Below are 24,365 nucleotides of genomic sequence, written 5' to 3'. Positions count from 1 at the left end.
TATGGAATGTTTACACACGAACTAGAAAGAGGAAGCAGATTTCTTTTTCGAGGTGGATGTTGGGTGACCTCTCACAGCCCCACACGCTGGTAGCGGCAAAAAGAAGCATTATAGTTCTGTCTGTACTTGTAAAAAGGTGCACACAATACAAAAACTAACTTACAGCAATGTCCAAATATTTTTCCACGTTCCGAAAAAAATGATTGTATCTACCGTTTTTTCGTAAGTTGAATGGTCATAAATAGGGGAGCATCTGTATTTATCCTGTATTTAAGACAACCTTGGAAAAAAAGGCCCATCATTTTTGGGAACTGTATTTTATTAAAAGCTTAATGGAAAACCCCCAAAAAGTAAACTGAAATATCAAATAGTTGACATCAAAGCTGTTCCCATGCCACTTAGCATTACTGAAAATAAGTATCTCCCATATGCACGCTTTCGCATCACAGTATAATTAACAAAAACTATTTACACACAATTCTGCTAGTTTTTTTCTTAAAGTGTTGTTATGGATACCGTTAGAAGGATTTTGGTACATCCTGTCCTTAAACCCTCGTGGGCTGATGGCTAAAATGTACACCACAAAGGTACACGGGAGCAAAACGAGCTGAATTCCTGCATCCCGACAGTCCATTTTCCCAGTGTGTAACCCATTCACTGCTGTTGACATCTTGGGCATGAATTCCTTTAATGTCCGAGACAGCTATGTAAGTCAATGACAGTGAATAAGGTAATTTCACTTTTTGACCGGAACACCATCAGCATAATCCTCCAGTACTCCTGCCAAATGGTTGTTGTGGGTCTTGAAGTGCCTTTTGCGCTGACCGGATTGCTTCTTCCGCTTTTGAACTGGTAACTGCAGACAGAAACAAACATGCAAGTCAGCGCTGGTTTGGCAGTCAAATTGACAAGCTCAGTTTATTTCTAGGGAGAAAATAGTTGATCAGATAGAAGCTTAGCACAAGCCTATGAGGCATATGTATTCACAGAAGGGAATCCCGTCCACTCTAGATTCAGGCTGATTAGATTTGTCTCGTCAAACAATAATAGGGACAATCACAATCATAAAATCTGGGCTCGGCATGGGTCAGTAATCTTAAGCAAGTTCCAGTCAATAATAATTGTAATTTTGCAAATTACTTTATTATTCATTTGTATTGCAATATCATTTTGGCCACTGGCAAATTCTTTGTGTTCTGATGCGCCCTTAAAATAGGAAATCATTAGACCAAAAACATAATAGGGCCAATCAGCATCTTATAATCTTGGCTCAGCATTCGTCAGTAATGTTTTGTAAACTCCAGTCAATATTGCTGTTGTGCTACTTTATGAATCTATTTTTCAATCGCAAAACCATTTTGACCACTAGCAGGTTATCTGTTCCGATGCGCTTAGAAAACACCAAACAATTAGCACAGTACAATATGTATACCCAATAATCTTGGAAAAATTGGTCATCTATTTAAAGACTCTTTAAAAGGCGATGTTACAATTGGTAAGATGTTTGGATTTGCATAGTTCAGCATTTGATTTAGGAACATGTATCCTATTTTTTTTTTCTAACCTCACTCATATATACCCATAGGCCCAAGGACAGTAGTCCACCAAAAAGCACGAATTATTGCAGAAGCAGGGCCTATTTGTGATCGGAGAAGGCAATTTGATCGAGGAACAAGCTGTTATTAACAGGTGACACTGGAGCTCAATGTGTTTCTAATACAATTATTGTTTCAATTCAAAATTAGGTAGGTCCTCAGTTTTCGAATCAATCCGTTTCAGGGTTCCGGTTAAAATCTGAATTTATTTACCCCATCAGACAGCAAATGTAAACACATTCATCTGTTCTTAACCAAATGAAAAATCCACGTTTTTGATAATATTTGTGTACAGTATAGCCCAGCAATCTAGTCTTGAACACGAGGATGTAAATACTACTGATGAAAATTTAAATCAATCCATCTGAATTTATGTATAAATCCCAAATTGCGTGCATGTGTTTGTATGTGGCTTGTAGGCTCCGAAACGGCTAATAAGATGCTCGTGAACACTTTGATAGATACTTTATTCATCTCCGTAGGGAAATTCACACTTCCAGCAGTATCCTTGTGTTGAAAATAAAATAATAAAAAAATAAAAGAAATAGAGTACAGAAATACCCAATATAAACTTTTTTTCAATGCCAGTTAAAATTATTTTCCTAGAAAATCACAACCTATCACAGAAGAGCTAATTTCACAATCTACCTGTGTGCACCAAGTTGTTTACCCTTTTTAAGGTATCTTCACTTGTTTTACAACCAGGATGTAATGGATTTAGGAATTGCAAACCTTATTTATATGAAGGGACAAACGATAACCGCATAGCAACTTCAAGCACACCAAGGGCTTCTCCTTTTTAGCTGGACTGTACATATCAATAGATGAGTCTAACAAGAGCCCTTGAGACAAGATTCCACCGAACACTTTGAATGATGGAAGGAAAAAAATCTTCATAGATGACTTCAAGGTCAAATTCAAATAATGTACACTGACATGCCTTATACGAGATTATTGGGGGGAATGCTGTTGTAAAAAAAATAAAAAAAGGCATATAGAGAAAATAATAATTCTTTTTGACAAATACAAAGCTCTAATTAGCCCATATTATATATTCACCTAGACATTTTGTGTATATGTACAGTTGTGTTTTTTATGACCTTATTGTTTAACAGGATAAGTGATCAAATCTGCTGGGTCAAAAATATACATACAGCAACACGATTTAACGATTTTGGTGACTTAGAAAGTTGTGTCAGTGAAATGAGCTTCATAGAATGGCCTCTTAAACCTTTTGTCAGTAATTATGAGTGACTACACCTGGTGACTTCTCTGAGGCCATTTAAGTAGGGCTCATTGGATGCAAACGCCCACAAACACTACAATGAGAAAGTCAAAGGATCTCAGTATGAATCTGAAAAAGCGAATCACTGACTTGAACAAGTCAGGAAACTCACTTGGAGCTCTTCAAAGTAGCTGTAGGTCCTAAGAGTAACAGTGCAAACAACTAAGTAAGTATAAAGTGCATGGCACTGTTGTCACTGCCACAATCAGGAAGAAAACACAAGCTATCACCTGCTGCTGAGAGAAAACTGGTCAGGAGGGTGAAGATTCAACCGAGAATCACCAAAAAGCAGATATGCCAAAAATTAGAAGCTGCTGGACCACAGTTGTCAGTGTCCACATTCAAGCGTGTTTTGCATCTCCATGAAATGATAGTCTGCTGTGCAAGAAGGAAGCCCTTGCTCCATAAGTGGCCCCTTAAGGCTCGACTGAAGTTTGCTGCTGATCACATGGACAAAGATAAGACCTGGAGGAAAGTTCTGTGGTCAGACGAAACAAAAATCTAGCTATGTGGCCACAATGCCCAGCAATGTGTTTGGAGGAGAAAAGGTGAGACATTTAACCCCAAGTACACCATGCCTACTGTCAAGAACGGTGGTGGTAGTATAATGCTGTGTGGCTGTTTAGCTACCAATAGAACTGGTGCTTTACATAGAGTAAATGGGTTAATGAATGATGAGGATTACATTAGAATATTTCAAGATAACCTAAAGTCATCAGCCCGAAGATTGGGGTCATTGTCCTGTTGGAACACCCAAAAACACATTCACAATGGTAATGGATGGCTCAATCAGGCTAGAAATAAGATTTTAGAATGGCCTTTCCAAAGTCCTGGCTTAAATCCCATTGATAATTTATGGACAATGTTAAAGAAACATGTCCATGTCAGAAAGCCATCAAATAACTAAACCTCACCAATTCTGTCAGGAGGAGTTGTCAAAGATTCAACCAGAAGCTTGTGGATGACTGCCAATAGCGCCAAATTGAAGTGAAAATGGCCGAGGGCCATGTTACAAGCACTGTTGTATGTTATTGACCCAGCATAATTTATCACTTTTCTGTGAACCCATAATAAAGTCATTAAAGAACCAAAACCTCATGAATGTTTTTTTGCTCACATCAGAGTTGTGGAAATAACTAGAAACTCAAGAGAGTCATGACTATATGTTCTTCACAAGTGTTTGTAACTTTTGACCACAACTGTGTATACAGTTCCGTTGGTTTCCTTTATAGCCACTTTTAGGGTATGTACTGTACAAAGGGGCGGTGGTAGAAATAAATGACAAACTATATATATATATATATATATATATATATATATATATATATAGATAGGTCTGATGTCACTGGATATGTTGAGGGGTTGGAAGTCTAAAAATATTCATAAACGGCTGAGTTGTCACTTTAAATTCACGTCAAAATAATATAAACTGACATACATTGTGTCACCCCCTCGCCCCAAAGAAATGCATCCCACAAGGCTAAATGCAAATATATACATATTAGCCATATGTGCCATCCTGGACTAATTCACTTTATCCCCCCCATTCGTAACCAGACACAGTAATTAATGACATTAGGGCAACACATTTTCTTAAACAACCTCTGTGCACATTAAAAATTATTTAATATTTGGCCTCCCAGATATAGCGCCTATCAGCTTTTCAGACTTTTGCCAAATTTTGGGCTTGAAACAAATAGAACATTTTAATATGCATTTTAAAATGGAAAATGTAAACTTTTAAAATGTATATTGTGTAGACCTTCCCAATAAAACTTAAAAGTGGGGCAAAGTGGGTTGAATAGTTTCCTAAGGCTCTGTATTTTGAGATTAAGTTGACGATACTGACCACTTTCTTTGGGCCAGACTCCTGCATGGAGGTGATGCCTTGCTTCTTCAAGTACTCTTCAATCTTTTCTTCATCGATGGAGTCCACCGGAACGCTCCTCCACAGTTTTTGGAATTCTACAGAGACAGATATCAAAAAAAGAACAATAATTGATAAAATCATGTTTGTACTTAGGATAAAAATGCGAGTTCAAAATCAGTAATTTTCTTCAAAGCTGATCCAGAGATCATGGGTGTTCATTTTTAAATATATATATACATACATACATACATACACATACCGTAAATTCCGGACCATAGGCCTCTACTTTTTTTCCCAAACCTTCAACTATGCGGCTTATTCAGTGATGCGGCCAATTTATGCAATTTTTCTAACAACCGCCAGCGGCGCTCGAATACAAAAGGTAAGATTTAGACCGGTGGAATATATGCGCCGAAGAACTGCAACTTAGCTTGTGCACAAATTAAATTAGCGTAGAAATATCCTCACCATGCAAATTGCAAAAAGAAAGGCACATGACGCAGCCTTCAACCTAAATGTAATCGAGCAGTCCGATAAACAAGGAAACAGAGCTACTGCACGTAAACCTTACTTCGCGAGCGCGTTGCTAGCGTGTGTTTGAATAAGGGAGCGTGGGATGACGTCTATATGTCATAGTCTCTTTCCGACACTGAGGAAGATGACTTTGATGACGTCAGTTATAAGGAGGAAGATGAGGACGGTTTACCGTGATTCGAACAAGTTTGGTATGTTTTTTTTGACAGTTCCGTGTACTGTGTTGCGAGCATGTAGTAGCGTTTTGCTACCCTTCACAGGCACGGTTTGGGATGAAAGTTATATTATTATTAAAGCTTTGAAAACTCTCTTGGTGTACTGTCTTTCTTTGTAAATATGTGTAACATGTATAATATGTATTTGCAACTGTATATTTTTGTAATGTATTTTAGAAACTTATTCTGATATGTTTTCCACGGCCAAATCAAAAAGAAGGGGCGGAGCAAACGCGGGCTGACGGGAAGTGGAGTAAAGGTGAGACGTGTTTGTGGACGCAGGTTTGTGGACGCAGCGGACAATAGTGGATATATATTTTTCCCACCCTTACCTTTTGGAAATATACATTATTATTATTTTCAACGGGACCCGGACTCTGCAGGTCTGCATCAAACGTTAAGTACCGGCATCATTTACCATTCACTTTGCCGGCTGTGGTTTCTGGACTGTGTACTTTATAATCAGTTACAATCGCGGGACTCAAAGTCGGGTTTGGGTTAGATTTGTGATTGTGTAAAATGTATATATACACACACATATATATATATATATACACACACACACATATACACACACACACATATACATATACATATATATATATATATATATATGTATATATATATATATATATATATATATATATATATATATTAGACAGACATATATACGGTGGAACCTCGGTTTTCGAACGACTCACAGTTCGAACAAATCGGAGTCCGAACAAAAAAAATTCGAGAAATTCTTGCTTTGTAGTTCGGACAAAAACCGGAGTTCAAACGCCGGTACGACGCGTGAGTGCGTACGCGAGGGTGGGATAATGAGCGGCGTACGGGTGATGAAAATACGTGAAGTCGCAAAACCACGTTAAGTATTCCGCGATACAGCTATGGCTAACTGTGGTGCAGTGGTACCGTCTAGGGGTGGATGTTTCACGTCACATTTTTTTTTACTCCTTTTAATTTTCTCATTGCACCTCCACTACACTAGGGGACGTTCGAGATTAAACAAATGTCTAGCAAATGGGCCGAGTTACAGAATTTTATCGAACTCCACCACCCCGATGAAGCTGCAGCAACCAGAGTCATCAATGACTTTAACGACACTGTCATGAACCACTTCCGAAAAGTGCTAAAAAGAAGGCAGAAGCAAGTGTCATTGGATAGATATTTTAAGAGAAAAGAACATCCTGTAGCCGAGTCATCCGTAGCAAAGAGATTTGAACGTGTGAGCACCCCTCAGACAGAAGAGCTCCCCAAAGTTTTTATGGAAACTCCTTCCAAACAATAATTTTCCTTCCTCCTCCATCCGTCTCCACCGTCCAACTGCGCCTTCTGCTGACCACCACAAAGGTAAAAAATTATATTCATAATTCTTTTATTTATCCTTTTTTTTATTTTTACATGTTCATGTTAGCGTAATCTTTCGTACGGAAGATTACGATAATGCTAACGTGGTAATCGTGGGTTACATTTTTGTTTACCGTATTTTCTGCACTGTAAGGCGCACCTGAAATCTGTTTTATTTTAAAAAGCTGACTATGCGCCTTATATATGGATCAATATTGAGCAGCGACAGGTCTCGCATCTTACGGTAAGCAGCCCCCGACTCCATTTTGCGCGTAGAAGAAGAAGTGCGCTGTGCATACTGGGAAATATTAAAGAACGATTCTCTTATATTTGTGCGTTTGTATAAAGACCCTGAAATGGCTCCTATTAAGAAAAACTCAAGGCGATCAGTCACGCAGTAGAACACGGAAATAGAGCAGCAGCAAGAGAGTTTAACATTAATGAATCGATGGTGCGGAAGTGGAGGAAGCATGAGGATGACCTGCGCCAAGTAAAGAAGACTAAACAAAGTTTCCGTGGGAATAAAGCGAGATTGCCACAGTTAGAGGACACACTTGAACAGTGTGTTGTTGAACAAAGAGCAGCAAGTAGAAGTGTCAGTACAATCACTATTCGAATGAAGGCAACAGCGCTGGCACGGGAACTTAACATTAAAGAATTCAGAGGTGGAGTGAGCTTTGTTTTTTTTTTGTGTGTTTACGTTTTACATTTTACAGTTATTATGTTATTGCTTTATTGTTATTGTTTTGCACCTGTTATTGTTTTTGCACATTACGAGTGTCACTATATTGCGATTGCACTAACGTTTAATTTACAATAACAGTATCAGACGGTTTTTTGCGTGTTGACTAAATGGAGAAAAAGTAAAATGTTATGCATTGCTGTTGTTCAAAGATGTTAAAGATGTGTCACGAAAATGCTTTACCTCAGAGAAAATAATAAAACAGCTGTTTATTCATTTTGGGAGTGAATGGAGTTGTGGAAAGCTTGTTTGTTATCTATTAATAAAGTTTGACTGACCTATCTGACTGTTTTGTTGACATTCCCTTTAGTGCAGCACCATCTAATGGTTGCATAACATAACTACAGCCTCTACTGTAGCGCCTCATAATGCGGTGCGCCTTATGTATGGAAAAAGTTTTAAAATATATCATTCATTGAAGGTGCGCCGTATAGTGCGGAAAATACGGTATGTTTTTTGTCTCTTAAAGGTAAACAAAGGTAAACATTCAGGGTGTTGGAACGGATTAAAACGATTTACATTATTCGTAATGGGAAAAATGATTTCGATGTTCGAACAAATCGCTTTTCGAACAGGGTTCTGGAACGGATTTTGGTCGAGAACCGAGGTTCCACTGTATATAAAAAAAATTTTAGAGCAGTGTTTTTCCACCAGCATGCCAGAGTAAATTGGGCAAGTATAATTTGTTTTCATTTTTTTCTAGAAACATAAGACAAATTTAAAAACAGGTTACAAATATAGTTAAATCAAAATTTACAGAATAAGCATTACCCAAAATGAATAACCTGGGTTATCGTTTGAGCAACGGTGACCACATGTTTTTTGTTTTAAAGTCAATTTAGGCAACAGGAATTGATATCAAACATTTCCGACGGACAGTTTGCTTTGCTTATATTTACTGGCTCAAAAATGGCTAGGAAAACTCTGGTGAAGAGTACAACAAATATACAAAACAATATACTGTAAAAACACAAAATATCTGGATGGCTGGATATGAATGCACAAAAACCCATGTAAACACTGACCTTCATCCACCAGAAATTGACAGTGTTTATCATTGTAGAACAGAATCTTCCGCTTATCTGGTCTTGTCACAAATGTGATCTGATCCCCAAGTGCCTAAACAATTTATAAATAATATGGAAAAGACATAATTTGCAGTTCGTCAGTCCCATGGACAACTACAGACATCAAATAGTGATAACACACTTACCTTGATAGCCTTGGCAGAATTGGGCAGTCCCTCCTCGACATCATCTAACAAAACACCTCCTAAGCCCAGCTGGTCATGTTTGTCCAGCAGCCTTAATAAAGCTTTTTTGTCCTTCAGGTTGTATTTGGGCTTGAAGCCATATGTACTGTCCCTGACTTCAATTTTTGGGTTACTGATCAATGCCTGCGGTAGATATTTAGACACCAGTATCCTTTCATATTCAGATTTCAGCAAAGACAGGTCATAATTGGCGATAATTTTTGGGTAGTTAATGCTGACAAACCTCATTCATGAGCCACTGTTTTTGTTTCATTCCGATGTCAAGAAGTTTGGTCTCATCCAAAATTTCCTCCAATGTCAAGAAGTGTGTGTCGCCATTCTGATGTCTTGTCTGGAAAACCATAACATATCAGCACAGATAACAACGAAAAACAGTTTTGTATTCATATAAAATCATTCGCTATTGTCGATTGTAAAAATTACAATAATAGGAGTCTTAAAGTCTTGTCGGAGGCCTAACCTAAGGCTAGTAGCAATTTGTACTTGGGGCTTAAAAGCCAAGTGTTAAGAGATGAAAGATAAAAATTACCGATTTGCACAGCAATCTGTCCGTTTAAAACGAGTTATTGGGTTGCTTTAACAGCACAACAGAAGTCAAGAAATTGTTTGTGAAACACGACTTATTGAAGTTTGTTTTCAACTGAGCAATAGATAACTTTTAGGGATGCACAGAAATATTTCTGCCGAAAATGACCAAAAGTGCAATTTTGGTTTCGGACGAAAGAAAAGGTAAAACCGAAAAAAGGTTTCTGAAAAAACAATCTAAGGTAAGGCGAGCCATGTGAAACTGGCTTTCACTCATGGGGGAGTTTGCTCACAACGCAGCTGCCTATTTTTTCGTTTTGCCAACAAAAAATGAGGCAGAGCACGGAAAACGGAAGTTCTGCCAAGCATTTAATGAAAATAAATTTTCACAAAGTTCCCACTTTTGTAATGCGCTTGCAGAATTTCGGGTGTTGTTTACATCCTAACACAACAGAGATAACCATCTTACAGTTCAGTAGCTATAATTAGTATGCACTTACTTTGAGTGTGACGTTCAATTAATGTGTCCTCAAAGTCGATTTGGCTATCGCTAAACTATGTAAGGGGAGAATTTATCGTAGTTAACTATTATTATCAAACCATGGCGAATATGAAAGTGTAGCTTATTTGTTGCAATTGACAGCGCTGACCACCGCCATTATTATCGTCTTCATCAGTTTCCTCCTACAGTTTTTTCACTGCTTTATCCATTAAGCGCTAAAATGATATAGTATAGCAGAGCAAGCGACTCTTCAGTACTGCAGCCCCATCTATTTTTCATCATAAACAGCCACTGTACTCAAAGTATTAAGCTACTTGTGTTAATTGCATTTTCGATTTTTCAGCAGTTTTTATTCATCTGTTATGCTTTGTTGTCTGCAAGGATATTTTCGTGTGTGCTTGAATGAATGAGTGTGAAGCACATTGTAGAGCGTTTTGGGAAATCTTCAGTGATTTGAAAAGCACTACATAAATGCAGACCATTTACCCTTAAATGTCTTTTTGTTTTATGGGGGAAATTATTAAAGTTTTATTTTTAAATCAATAGCTAGTAATGACAGTCAGTTATTTTATCATTTTAAAATGATTCCTTTTATTAAATATGGTTTAAGGTTCAAATTCTTCTTTTTTGGTCTTTGCTCCTTTGGCATTTTGGCCAAGCGCAAAGAATTTCTCTTTTTTAGCCTCGCAATTTCCTTTCAGTGCATTTTCAATACATATACTTAAAAAACTGAAATTAACACCTCAGGGGAAAAAAAAAATCTGTTGACGAATCCTTACCTTCATGTAATTAACTATCTTTGCAAGACAACCAAATTTGTAGCCAGAGCTAGTCTTGATGTTAAAACTTCCGTTGTTAGACTCTGGAAAAAAAAAATAGAACAAAATAATTTTATTGCACAATCAGGGTTCCTAAAGCTAAAGTCAAGAATAAATTCAGGACTTTTTAAGACTTGTTTAATACCATTTGAAATTCACTTTAAACCCAAGTTGACAAAAAAATAATCAATTGAAACAAACGGACAAATAAATAAATAAATATATATATATATATATATATATCACAAATATTTCTTGCAAACAAAACATCGTGCCTCGTACATATTACCTGGCTCAGCGTTTAGCCATGTTAAAACATTTTCAGACAGCCACTTCTCATTAATTTTACACTTTTCCATGGTCCAAAGTAATTGTCTCTGTCCGAAGTTGCTATATGTATTATGGGTAGACCTAAGACATGAGACTGCTCTAAAAGGTCCGACTAAAACCACATCACCGTTTTGATCGTTCTATTATTGTGGTAACACGCTGTTGCCACAAAAGTAACTCATTAAAACATACAATTTTTTTGCTAATTTAGGCCTTATTTTTGAACGATTTAATACCTTTTAAGACTTTAAGGGTCCGTGTGAACCCTGCTTTTATTTGAAACAAAAAGCTTGGAGAGGGATATTTTGAGGATGCACCCTATATCAGGTGCACCATAAAGTTCCAAAAAATCCGGTACCTAAATTCTGATATATTTCTGTTATTCTGCGCTGTGAATTTAAAACATCATTTTTAGAAAAGAGATTCAAAATAGAACTTTTATTGCCAAAACAATCTACAGATTAGTTGAAAATCAAACCAATTGGAGATTTAGTTTCACTTTAGACTTCAATAGAATGATAACTACAACGCACTAATCACTTATGAACTCTTGAGCTTTTGAATTTACTTCAAAAGCACAGTATGGAGAGGAAAAAATGAAAGAAAAAACCCTACCCAGGGTCCAATGAGAGAGCTCAGCCCGCAGAGATGTTCCAATCAGAGCACACAGATTCATGAATAATTGATAAATAGGAGGGAGCAACGACAACAGTTGGCCGCCTAAATTGTGACAACCGGGTAGTAAATGACTGTGACACAGAGATGGAGGAAAACAGCCAATGACTGAGCAGAGACTCTTGTGATCCGTGAGTGGTGGGCGGTGCTGCAGTAACTGCTTCGAAGGATCAAGCATCGAGAGGAAGGAGGCGGCGGAGGAGAGGAAATAGGTGGGGCAGAAAAAGAAGACAGAGCATCTATTGACTTGCAAGAGCAGATACGCAGGTGGGTGTCTTCTATGTACTTGTTTTTTTTTCCCTTTAATAAATATAAGACAGGAAAGCATGTAGCAAAAAGACTTTTTAATAAATCCATGTATGTACTAGCAACAATGGATGCAGAATGGCAACTAGCCTTGCATACATTCTGGCCGAGATGGATGGAAATTGCTCTGAGATGAACTGAACTCTAAGCATTAACGTCATGTGCATAAAGAGGTGAAATGCTTGCTGAAAAATAAAAGCTGGAGTAGCAGCTTTAAGGAGCATGGCATTGGTGTGGGAGTGAAAAACGGCTGCTGGATTTCAAGAACTGCTTTTATGGAGGATCGGGGCGGGGTTCACTAAGAGGCAGTAACTTGAAAGCCTAAAAAGGTTTCCATGGCAACGATTAGAAGTGAACATACCGCTGTCAGAAATCATGATCAAAATAAGGTCAACCTCAATAAAACGATTAAGGTTAAAGGTGGTATCCGTAACTTCAAAGTATTATACTTACTGATGCCATCTTGTGTGGCGCGTGCGCGTACGTGTTGTTCTAGACTTGCTTGGATAAACTCTTTTTTTAAATTTTTTGGGGGGGTTGGGTTGGTATTTGGACAGTATTTGAAAAAGTCAATTTCTTAATTTCACCATTTTCATCCTAGAATAAAATAAAACAACGAACACGAGCGTGAAATCACTATGTGCTCCGTGGCCAGAACACAAATGATAAGACAGGGGCGGCAGTGGAGGTAGAGCGCTCGTCTTAGGATCAAGAGATCGCAGTTCGAATCCCGGCTCCTCCGTGTTAAATGTTGAAGTGTCCTTGGGTAAGACACTGAACCCCTAATACCCCCAATAAGCAGGTTAGCGCCTTACATGGCTTCACGGCCGCTATTGGGAAATGTGAAGCACACTGTAAAGCGTTTTGGGAAGTCTTGACTTGAAAAGCGCTATATAAATGCAGATCATTTAATGACAGTTTCACTATAAAGTGACCATTCTAAAAAGACTAATTTACATTTTTGGGGTAGAATTGAATGTTTACAATGAAATAAGCAGGAAAAATGCAAAAACATAAAATACCAAAACAGTGAAAGCATGCCTTTGTGAAAATCCAGCAAATGTGAATTTATCAAACCAGGTTATTCAATTAGAAAAGCAAAACGTTTTTGTGCAGAAGCCATTATCTTTCATAAACTCTGTCATACATTGCTCATCAGTAAATTTATTACGTCGCTGTTCAGAAGAACACAACTAGTCATTCTGGACAAACTTCTTCATTATGTTGTCACTATAACCGTGTAGTACTATGGTAGGATACTCTGGTGTAAACGTCGAGCAGGCCGATTATCGGGTCGAATATTTGGGATTTTGATGGATATCAGAATCAGCATTTTTATTTATTCGATAGACTGATTTTTTAGTCTCAGATGCAGAAGAGCCTCTCACCCCTCTCTTCCTTCGCGGTGTCTCGGACGCTATCCAACCCATGCCTGATTGGAAGAGCGACCAGGAACAGAGCCACTGACGCAGTAAGAATTTCGTTAGAGCGAAGTAAACATTGGCAGCTTTGCTAACTCCTGAGTCAAGACATGCCTGTGAATCAAGACCGCTGATAGAGATTTTAAAAAGTCTGTGGTGGAAAAGCGTTTGTGTGATAAAGAGATTGCATAAAAAGTGTAGCTAACTTGTTTATAAGGACGCTTGCTCAGGTGGAGACTGATATATGAGCTCTTATCATAACATTAGTTCGTTAATTAAGTGTGTGCGTTTGTTATTCAAAGAGCAAAAAAGTGCTCTTATGTGAAAGACTGAGTGATTAGCTGTTACCATTAGTTTGTCAATCTGGCTCTAAAACAAGAGTATTCACACTTTGCAATCCGCCAGCTCTGTTGAAATATCAATCTACTTTCTTTTAAGTTATTTTAAGTCATGATGGTTCTATAGACATTTTTATTTATTTTGTGTAAATTATACCTTTATACAAGTTGCTGCTTAGCCTAATTTTATTTCCTGCACTGTTAGTTTTTGGTTTAAGTGAAAAATCATGATAGTTGTGTTGAAATTCAAATGTATTAACTGTAAAAAGGTTTCAGAGAGCTATTCAAGTTGTATTTGAATTTATAACAAACATTCTTTGTTCATCTCTACATTATTAAAATTTTCTTATGCCAATTTTTAGGCTTTTGCAGCATATGAATATTTGCTCCAAATATCAATTATTGGCCCCTCTTAATACTAATAATTGGTATCGGCCCTGAAAAACCCATATCTGTGAATCCTTATTCTAATGGAAACAATATTTAAAAATGTAAGTACCAGTAAATGCAGCCATTTTATTTCCCACTAGGAATCATGGCCAACATCACAACAACGAACACCACCAAAGATCTACCCTGGCTGCCGGAGACCGTTTTCCTCTCCCAAATCTCCCCACATAATGGTTGGAATGTGGCCTGTTTGGTTATAATAACGTTATTCATCCTAACCGTGCTGTCTCTGGCCGGCTTCGCCATGCTGTACGAGCATCTAGACTGCGGCTGCTTCGCCAAAGGCAAAACTCAAGAGCCACAAGAGCAACAACAGGAGGATGAGGATGGGGGGAGTGTGGTGGATGAGGAGGCGGTGGAGGACAACAGCACCAAACTGATGACAAGTGTTTGCACTGAACCGGACCCACAAACGGAGGTTGTATAGAAGCTAGAAAACAAGTTTTCTTTCGGGGGGGGGGGGGGGGGGGGGGGGGTTACCTATGCCGTGTTAAGGAGCATATATTAGAAAAACTGTTAAGAGGATGCTGAAGAGCCAGTCAAGTTAGATAATGTTTGAATGGACAATAAAATGGTCTATGGCACCATATCTTCACTCACAAGTTGTCAAAGTTCCTTTTACATTCTGTAAATCTCAGTTACAAAAAGTACGTAATTAACTTGTATTTTTATGCTTTAATTAAGCCATGGGCACAAATAATAAAACGTGTGTTACGAGATTACAGTATTTTGTCAACTATTAGGCACAGAAAAAAAAGTCACAGATTTTCTTCAAATTGTGCATGCCCCATCGAGCAGTGGGCCCTGTGTGATGTATAGTGGTAGAAAAGTGAAGTGGGCGTCACGGCAAACGGTTGAGGTGTGGGCGTGTGTTTAAGGCTAGGTTTACACTGCAGAGCTCAATGCTCAATTCCTATTTTTGGGTGAAATCAGATGTTTTCGCCATGGTATTTTGATTTCTATTCTATGAGAAAGAACATGGAAAGTGGCAGCCACGAGAGAAATAAAGATGAATGAATGGTTTGCAAGTGGATGAAGCTGGAAACTCTGACTAGTTTTTAACAGGGTGTTTTACTTTATAATCAATACTTAATTAAACCACAACCGAACTCAGTTTTTCTCCTGCTGTATTTTTAAATACGCACACTCGAATGCTTGTCTGTGCTGTTGTAAGGCGGTGTTGTGCCTAAATTCGAATCCCCTGCAAAATGTGAACCCCCTTTGCGTGAACGCACTAAGCTTCCGACAGAACGTGAGTCGCATTCGCAGTCTGCATAGTGTGTTTATTTAGAAATATATATTGTTGTGGTTAAAACAAAAAGTGATCATAGTCTATATAATGAGTTTATTAAGACATATGCAAACGTTAACATCACTGCAGCGCTAAGAAGCATAGTTCACAGGAAGGGCAGTTAGATTTTGCAGGGGAGCTACTACAAGGGGCACTAATGGGTACTACGTCAAGGCAAACATTCTAATAGCTGTCCAGATTTTTCTGCAATTGCCCTTTTTTTTAAAAATCATTGATTCTATCCATCAAGATACAATTTTACACAAGAAGAAACCTAACCATGCCCTATTGTATTTTGAATTATTCAATGCATACTATGAAATTTTGTGGTTAAAAACTGGGACCTAGTATTTTAATACGCTTTAACTACTCCGTTTCAAAACCAATTTGATAAATATATAAACAAATAAACAATGAAATATAACATAGATGTAGATGTCTGTGAGTAAAGTTATGAATGCAAATGACAAAAATAATATAGGCCTACATAAGGGGTCACCAATGTAGTGGTTGTTCTCATCTCATCTCATCTCATTAGCTACACCGCTTATCCTCAGTAGGGTCGCGGGGGTGCTGGAGCCCATCCCAGCAATCATCGGGCAGTGGGCAGGGGACACCCTGAACTGGTTGCCAGCCAATCGCAGGGCACACAGGGACAGACAACTCACTCGCTCATTCACACCTAGGGACAATTTAGACCGGCCAATCCACCTGAAATGCATGTTTTTGGAATGTGGGAGGAAACCGGAGTGCCCGGAGGAAACCCACGCAAGCACGGGGAGAACATACAAACTCAGCACAGGAAGTCTGGAGCTGGATTTGAACCCACGCAGGAGGTTTCCAAGACATGAACTGTGCCACACATGCGCTAACCACTGTGCCGCCATGCTGCCCGTAGTGGTTGTTAGTTGGAGTTTAAAAAAAGGCTAAATAAATGTTAAATTTCCGTTAATATTTGAACAGGTTCTTCTGTAATTTGTTCCCCTTTAAGAATTAAAGTTAGACAAGCAATGTTTTAAAAACCAACAATTTTTATCAAGTGTGATACTCATTATTTCAGGAAAAAAAGTATCAGTGTTGTCACACACCTCTACCTCTCAATACTGAGGTCCGGCTCATCTCTGTAGAGCGGAATGACACTTTCCACCGAAAAACAACAGTAACCAGATGATGAAGGTGCTGTATCTGATTTAGATCAGAAAGCTTTTCCTGCAACCCCCTGCCCAAAAACACGGCCTGGAAATGCTGTACTTGCCCAAGACACACCACAGGAAGTGGTACCCTGACAATCCTTGCGATTAAGAGATCCGTGAATTGTGAATAACATGGTAACAAGATTGTAATAACATGGAAAGTTCTTATTTTGGAAATGCAAATCAATCTTGGTCCCCTTTGCTCTATCTAGTAACAAAAAGTAGCCCTTAGCTTCTAAAAGGTTGGGGAACACTTCATCTTTTTTTTCAACAAGTATAGCGGAGGTATTGCATTCGAGACAAATCGACAGGTACAAAAAAATCAAATCAATCAGTCAATCATTTTTTTTCATCCTGGCCTGGCCCATTGGAATTTTTTTTTTAATCCAAACAACTTGTGACTCAAAATGTTTTCCCAACCCTATGCTAGATGCTCCTATGCATCTTTTACAGTTACTCACACAATGTCCAGCTTAGCTGGCATCTGTGCTCAAAAACGGAATCATTAAATCTACAACAAGCTGGATTTATCTAGTGTTTTTTTGACCACGCCTGGGGAGTAGGCCTACGGAAGAACCACTAAAAAGTTATACTTAGCGCACTGCATATTCAATGACCCACCTATCGACAGATATCTGTCGAAAGACGCAATTTGTTGAACCCTTGGAACCAGTTCGAAGGCAGAACATACAATAAATGAGACAATATGAAGCACACTCACCGGCACTCTGTTTAGACCCCGATGAGCCCTCCTTTTCAATTTTTGGCTTCTTCTTCTTGTGTGACCCAGAGTCTGAAGCTGCGGGTCTCTTCTCCACAACCGGTGTGGACAAAGCTCTTTTCTTGAAGAGCTCCCTCTCCCTCAATAGAGCGGGATCCATTCTGACTGTCTAAAAATTTGGAATGGTAAAAATGGAAACGTTCATATGTATTCCTAAAGCAGGATACATTATCTTGACACATGCAATTTAGAATTCATATGCAAATATTTCCCACTTGTCAGATTACATTCAAATATTTAAGTCAAGGAGTCATCAACACAGTCCAAAAAATAATTGGCTGATCTCTAATATTTTATATTATACTTTCTTTATTTTATATTTTAGTTCTAATTTTATTGTTTCTTAATGCAACATCCGTTTCAGCCTGGTCTTCCTGGAAGGGGGATTACCTCATGTGCCTACTCAAGGTTTACATTATCCTCATGCTGAGGTTTTTGAGTTTGTACTGGCCCTCATGTAGGTTCTAGATCAGAGGATGGTGTAATAATAGTCTGTATCTTGCAATAATCTGTGGTCTGTGCAGTCCTTTGAGACTCTTTGTGATTAAGGGCTATACAAACAAACATGACTTGATTTGACTACTTTTACTTAAAAGAAACATCACTGTTAATGTCATTGCACTATTTTCAAATGCAGCTTATCTTGCAAATATTGTCTAGGTCAAATCCCAATAATCATTCGTTTGTTAAATGTTTATTTTGGGTCCCACGTGGAATAAGGTTATAAAATGTAAACAAATTTTGCTTTATGACAATAGAGATAATTCTACTATAGTCCATTTATTACAACTGTGGGACACTTTCAAATAACCAACTGTAATGCAATCAATCGATTTATATCCAAATATATTTGCATTTTAGATCCTCAGTCTCCCTAATAAGCAGCAGGGGATGATGATGATGATGATATTGTTGCAGGAACCCCCCAGAAAAAAAATACCTAAAGTAAAATTACATTTAAACAAGACTGCATGTCAATGAAAAAAACACAATGACATAAGAAAACTCCAAATACAAAATGCATCCATTAGAGGAACCAATACACTAGTTACGCGGCATTCTACTGACATTAGCTCGTTCAAAGCTAGCTGCAGCCATCGAGAATGATTGAACTTGTCGTCTTAGTAAAAGCTCAGTACAATAGCTCGTCATTCACTTTTGTTGTTCTCCTCAACGTTAGCGTTAGCAAACTTGCGTGTGCTTACCAGTTCGCCACTAGTGTCACTCTCCGGAGTTTAGCCAGGAGGACGAGCGTAAAGTCGTTCTTGCAAACTCTAAAATAAATTTGTATACTGGATCTTTCGTTGCTATTGAAATATGACTGATATTTTGGTCAATAACTATATTGATAAAATCAATTGTTTTTTTTTTGTCTCTTCCGCTTCTGTCACCGTGTTCTTCTTCTGGTGCGTCTCCAAAGTAACTGCCAAGGAACTTAAGATAACATGATTGCCTCCTACTGGATAAACCTTTGTATTGCATTATTCAATTGTTTTTTCTTCTATTTTTGAAACGGACACGATCTTCAGTTTATATCCCGCACTAATTTTTGTTTGTTTGTTTGTTTCCCAATCATAGTTTTGACCTTTTTATTCATATTTTTGAAATATTCCAGTTTTAATGTTTGTTTGCCTTTTTCCTATTTTTCTGATTTTATTTGTTTTATTATTTATTTTAATGTATTGGTTGTAATTTTTTGTAATTTTATGCAATCAACCAAATTGATATAAATCACGTGGGTCATGTTTTATTTTACTGCATTTTTGTAATTCTTTGTCACATTTTACTATCTGTTCCACTTTTGAGGTACGTCGTTGCAAGCATTGATTAAAAATATAATTAAAAAATGTAAAACAAATACATTTATTGTATACGTATAAATATTTTGAGTAAGCAAAATTATCTGGAAACAGAACACATTAACTTGTTTTTTTCCAAAAGTGTTTTTCTACTTAAAATCATTAAATAATAGCACTCCATATTGGATTTTTTAATGCAAACAATGTTATTCTTACGCCCTTAACATATAAAATAAAAGTATATTATAGGTAACTTGTTATTTTTTTAAATGTGATTTTTGCGTCGCAATTATATAAAGCATTAGCGCTTTCTATAGGTAAATCGGTTGTACCACAATGGATGAAACAAATAATCGCGTGTTTTAATACTACGACGACGACTCCTCCTCCTCCTCCTCCTCCTCCTCCTTATCCTCCTCCTTATCCTCCTCCTCCTCCTCCTTATTATCCTCCTCCTCCTCCTCCTTATCCTCCTCCTCCTTATCCTCCTCCTCCTCCTCCTCCTTATCCTCCTCCTCCTCCTCCTCCTCCTTATTCTCCTCCTCCTACTACTACTACTACCAATAATAATAGTAATATCCGGCACGGCAGCTGAGTGATTAGCGCGTTCACGGCACAGTTCTGAGGTGATGGGTTCAAATCCAGCTACCAGCCTTTCTGTGCAGAGTTTGCATGTTCTCCCCGTGCTTGCGTGGGTTTCCTCCCACATTCCAAAAATGTGCTCTTGTCCCCACATCCCTTTTTGTCTCTCTCCTCCATTTGTGAGGGTCAAACAGAGTTCCCGAATGTTTGATCTTACATTACACAGTCCAGCGTTTTTCCGAATTGCTCAGTCCAGCGTTTTTCCGAATTGCTCAGTCCACAATTAGTAGATTTGTGAGTCCACAATTGAAAGGATTTGGGAGTACAGTCAATAAACATGCCCGATTAAAGTCGCCGTCGACGATAAAGCTCCGTTGGGGTAGTGCAAGCTGATGTTTAGCAGCGGGAAGGAGATATAGCGCTATGCTAACGTTAGCATCTGGTGAAACTGTTAGCGGTGGAAAGTATACAGCAAACACAAAGACCACAGTTAACTCTCCCGGTACATAGCTAGAAACTCCATATCGAGTGAGCATTGTGTATCAATGGTTCGACTATTATTGTAGCGCGTAGTCTCCAACCCCTGTTTTTACCGGAGTTCTCGTCTCATTCGAGCCGGTGATGTAGTGCGGCGTCGGGAAAGCCAAGACTCCGTGATGGCAAAAAAAAAGTCCTCCAATTCCAGACGTTGTTGGTGGCGATCCGCAGCTCAATTCACTCATTGTGGACGGATGGATCTGGCGTTGGTTGAACATGCTTGGGAGCGCTGGTCTGTGTGGTCGCCTTCTTAGCTTAGCTAAGCCTTTGCTCCGTCGTTGTCATTGTCGGCAGGCGGCAAATCTTCCAGGGAGATCCGGTGGTCTCTGTATATCCCTCGGGATGTAGTGGATATTATTGTAAGTGCGAAGGGAGTCGAAGGGAAAATAAGAGGGATCAGGAGACACTGAAAAACAAAAGACGAACTGGAGCTCGAGCCGCTGCGTCTAGTAGACGCGCCGCCATCTTTGTATAGCTTCCATTATATTTAGACCTCTTTCCTGCAGTGCACTCATAACACCATTCATCCACGTCAATCGCGGCCTTCCTCTTGGTCTCCTTCCATTGACTTCTGCTCTGTAGATCCTCTTCACCATTCGCTCCTCATCCATCCTCCCTATGTGTCCAAACCAACCGAGTACTCTCTTATCAACACGCTCGCTCAGTTCCACGACTACTCCATTTCTGTCTCTCACAATTTCATTTCTCAATCTATCCAATCTTGTCACTCCTACCATAGTCCTCAAACACTTCATCTCAAAAACATTCAATTTCCTTCTTAAATCTCCGTTCAGGCTCCAAGTCTCTGCACCATACAACACAGTCGGCACAATCACACTCTCATACAGTCCCCTCTTAACATCCATACTCATACTCTTGTTGTTCATCACTCTCCTCAGAGCACCGAAAAACCTTGCTTCCTTGATTCACTCTGTGCAATACCTCACACTCCATTCCACCAACTGCAGCCACATCACAACCCAAGTACCTAAAGCTTTCAACTTCTTCCAGCACCTGTCCATGCAACCAGATTTCTCACGTCATGCCCACTCCATCTTGTGAACACTTCATCACCTTACTCTTCCCAACATTGACACATAACTTACACCTATCACATACTCTTCCAAACTCTGCTACCAACCTTCTCAATGTTTCCTCAGAATCACTAAAGTGTTAATACTTCCCCATAAAGGTCACAGCCAGAGTATAGAAAGCACCCTCCATGCCAAACTATGAAAAATTGTATAGTCCGTAAAATATGGTAGTTGTTTGGACATTTTGTTTAACAAAAATGGCTGTCACCTCCAAAACGATTTGTATTAACAATCCTGTACTGCTTCTTTCTCTGTCACATTGACTATAATCATGCCTCCATGTCGGCACCTTGCATAATAGCTGAGAAACATGCTGTGATACGGAGAGTCAACAAGCCAGAACTTTCCCACTTCAGATATTTTTCCTTCGTCTGTTGTTAGAGCGAGAGCATCAGTGCAGCAAGCTGGAGCTGCAGCTTTGCCGACTGCTATTGGGTAATGAGGTGGGGGAACAGGTGAGCCCAGGCCACCGACTATCCAGGTCACTAAAAGCAAATAGAGAGCTGAGCATGTTCAAGCAGCAGAAAGTGAAATATGAACCACAGAGTGCAGCAGTGAAGGGAAAATGCAAATAACGTGTCAGCAAAATGTACAGACCAATGCATACATTTTGTGGTGCAGGATTTTTGTGTGTGCACCAAAATACATAAACTTGGCAGCATATACAATATTAATATGTTCGTTGAATTATTTTGACAAACATACAACTTAATTGTTGACTTCTGTTTTCTCACATTCATGTGTTTTCATTTTTTCTACCAAATAATTTGATGTTTTTTTTTTACATATTACAATAAAATTCAAAGCATATTTACTCATGACTTCCACTTCTAGCCCAAAACGTAGTTGCAGTAGTCCTGTATTCTGTCACGACCGGAACAAGCAGTGGACCAAAATGCATAACGCTTCACACAAAGCTTTATTAAGGGATCGGGGAAGTCAGGGCGAGAGGAAAAACACAGCGATTTGGTGCTCGCTGGGCAGGAGGAGCAGGAGGCCCTCGCGAACGAAGCGTGATCGAGGATCGCAAGCAAGTCGGGCAATCGGGATGGGAGAACAGAGCGTAGTCGGAGATCGGAACAAGTCGGCTAGCCGGGACGGGAGAAGAAGCATGATCGTGGATCAAGTCGGGTAGCCAGGACGGGAGGACAGAGCGTGGTCGGAGATTGAAGTAAATCCATGTATCTCTCTCTCTCTCTATATATATATATATATATATATATATATATATATATATATATATATATATATATATATGTGTAACGGGTGTAATAATAACTTTTGTTTTATTGAAATTCCTGCTGAAATATGTTGTATAGTTTTTGTGTAAGTGTCCTGCAATAATGAGTCCAACAGTGCCACCTGCTGGTATGGGGTAGGGTATGGTTTGGCTTTTGACTTTGTGACCGGAAGGCGGGGGTTGTTGGCAGTCTACAGCGCGCTGCCAATGGTAAGCCACGATCTTTTGGTGCTCCGCAAAAAGTTAATCTTAAACATTAAAACTACAGCTGACAAATCTCTCAACATGCACAGTAATGTGATTGATGTTGTCAAGCTGTTTGGATTTATTTTCTTTTGTTCTGTCGCCATTTATGTTAGTTTTGCCGGACGTTGCATGTTGTGCTAAAATGCTAATTCCCTTTATAGTGTTGACAGCCAGCAGAGGAGCTAACCACGTGTTGTGTGTGACTCATTCATTTGATGGTTGTTTTTATACCCGTTATTGTTATTATTTCTATTTTCTCACATTTATAAAAAGGATGATGTTGGTTAAAATTCAGTTTAAAGAAAAATGTGTTGAATTCATCGTAAACGTTAAAAAACCCACTATATGATCTCTTGTTAAAATTATCCTGTTAAATGGTTGACATTCTAAAATGTTTTATATGTAAACTGAAAAGAAAGCTATTTGATCTGTTTAGGGCAGTCTACAGCGCGCTGGCAACGTGTTGAAAGCCAGCAGAGGAGCTAACCACGTGTTGTATGTGACTCATTCATTTGCAGCAACTGTAATAAAAACCTCCTCATCCAGTCCAGCGTGGATCTTTGGTGGGAGGGGTACACCGCGGTTACATTGGTGCCAAGACCCGTGACTTCTATCAAGCTCTCCGAACCGAGGACTGTCCTACCTGCCACATCGCTTCATGAAGCCATCAGCCCACAGTATTTGAGGTTTCAGTTACATGAACATTATCGTTAAGCTCATTACTGTGCAGTGTCACGGTGACGCAGATAACTAAGTGTGCTGTACAGTGACGTGTTACGCAGGCTGCTGATTTATTTTGTGATTTTGACTTTTTTCCTTTTTTTTCTGTTGATGAGACATCTTTGAAACATGTTTAATCAGAGTAATGTGTTAGCTCCACATTTTGACACAACTATTCACATTGGCATAGGCAGGGGCATGTTTACCCCTATACCCTCTGTTGATGGTTCTGCCCCAGGTGTTGCTACACATAGAGTAGAGGCAGTTTCTAGTGTCAGCACCCACACTGCAGCTGACTTACAAGCCAGCCTACCTGCACCTCAGGTCAGACCCACATCTACGCCAAATCCCACAAGTGACATTTCTGAGGGTGTAGCTGATCAGATGAAAAATATTATTCAGGAGATAGGACATAAGTTGGCTGATAGCATTTTCTCACGTATACAGTCACACAGTATAGTAGCTCCTAGCGCTGCTGCCACACAAGATGTAGCAAACATACAGTATTGAGTCAGCCTAGTCATGTGTCAGATGTATCACAGGTTCAGGTGGTTACACAGTGAAAGGTTAAGGAACCAACGTCATTTATTGGGGATGGCTCAGACTCAATCAAAGTACATGGGTGGGAAGATCTAATAAGGACATTTATTAAG

The 24,365-nt window shown here is 38.9% G+C and overlaps 2 protein-coding genes across 5 annotated transcripts; one reads left to right on the top strand and one right to left on the bottom strand.

Annotated features, from left to right (window-relative positions):
• Positions 1–301: 301 nt before the first annotated feature.
• Positions 302–18,922, bottom strand: gtf2e2 (general transcription factor IIE, polypeptide 2, beta). The gene is made up of 8 exons (XM_088342707.1): positions 18,700–18,922; positions 17,435–17,603; positions 10,671–10,753; positions 9,088–9,195; positions 8,805–8,987; positions 8,617–8,710; positions 4,730–4,845; positions 302–856 (listed from the first exon to the last, which is right to left on the bottom strand). Exons 2-8 carry the CDS (start codon positions 17,592–17,594, stop codon positions 737–739), a joined length of 864 nt encoding a protein of 287 aa, XP_088198833.1. The 5' UTR covers positions 17,595–17,603; positions 18,700–18,922; the 3' UTR covers positions 302–736.
• On the top strand, positions 11,749–14,656 carry smim18 (small integral membrane protein 18). 4 transcript variants are annotated; one of them, XM_088341157.1, is made up of 3 exons: positions 11,749–11,981; positions 13,390–13,491; positions 14,310–14,656. In XM_088341157.1, exon 3 carries the CDS (start codon positions 14,315–14,317, stop codon positions 14,654–14,656), a length of 342 nt encoding a protein of 113 aa, XP_088197283.1. In that variant the 5' UTR covers positions 11,749–11,981; positions 13,390–13,491; positions 14,310–14,314. The 4 variants fall into 4 exon arrangements, with proteins under 4 accessions (XP_088197283.1, XP_088197280.1, XP_088197281.1 ...); XM_088341154.1 differs by having other exon boundaries at positions 13,384–13,491; XM_088341155.1 differs by having other exon boundaries at positions 13,371–13,491.
• Positions 18,923–24,365: the final 5,443 nt, after the last annotated feature.

The sequence above is a fragment of the Urocampus carinirostris genome, chromosome 8, assembly GCF_059441175.1.
Source record: "Urocampus carinirostris isolate Australia breed hairy pipefish chromosome 8, RoL_Ucar_1.0, whole genome shotgun sequence".
Taxonomy (NCBI): domain Eukaryota; kingdom Metazoa; phylum Chordata; class Actinopteri; order Syngnathiformes; family Syngnathidae; genus Urocampus; species Urocampus carinirostris.
The sequence above is the reverse complement of the archived record's forward strand: the minus strand, read 5'-3'. Positions and strand labels throughout refer to the sequence as shown.

Coding starts and splice junctions, on each gene's coding strand:
- smim18 (XM_088341158.1), top strand. CDS start 14,315: ATGGCCAACATCACAACAACGAACACCACCAAAGATCTACCCTGGCTG.
- gtf2e2 (XM_088342707.1), bottom strand. CDS start 17,594: ATGGATCCCGCTCTATTGAGGGAGAGGGAGCTCTTCAAGAAAAGAGCT. Junction 10,754..17,434: donor GGGGTCTAAACAGAGTGCCG/GTGAGTGTGCTT, acceptor TTTTTTTTCCAG/AGTCTAACAACGGAAGTTTT. Junction 857..4,729: donor AGTCTGGCCCAAAGAAAGTG/GTCAGTATCGTC, acceptor TTCTGTCTGCAG/TTACCAGTTCAAAAGCGGAA.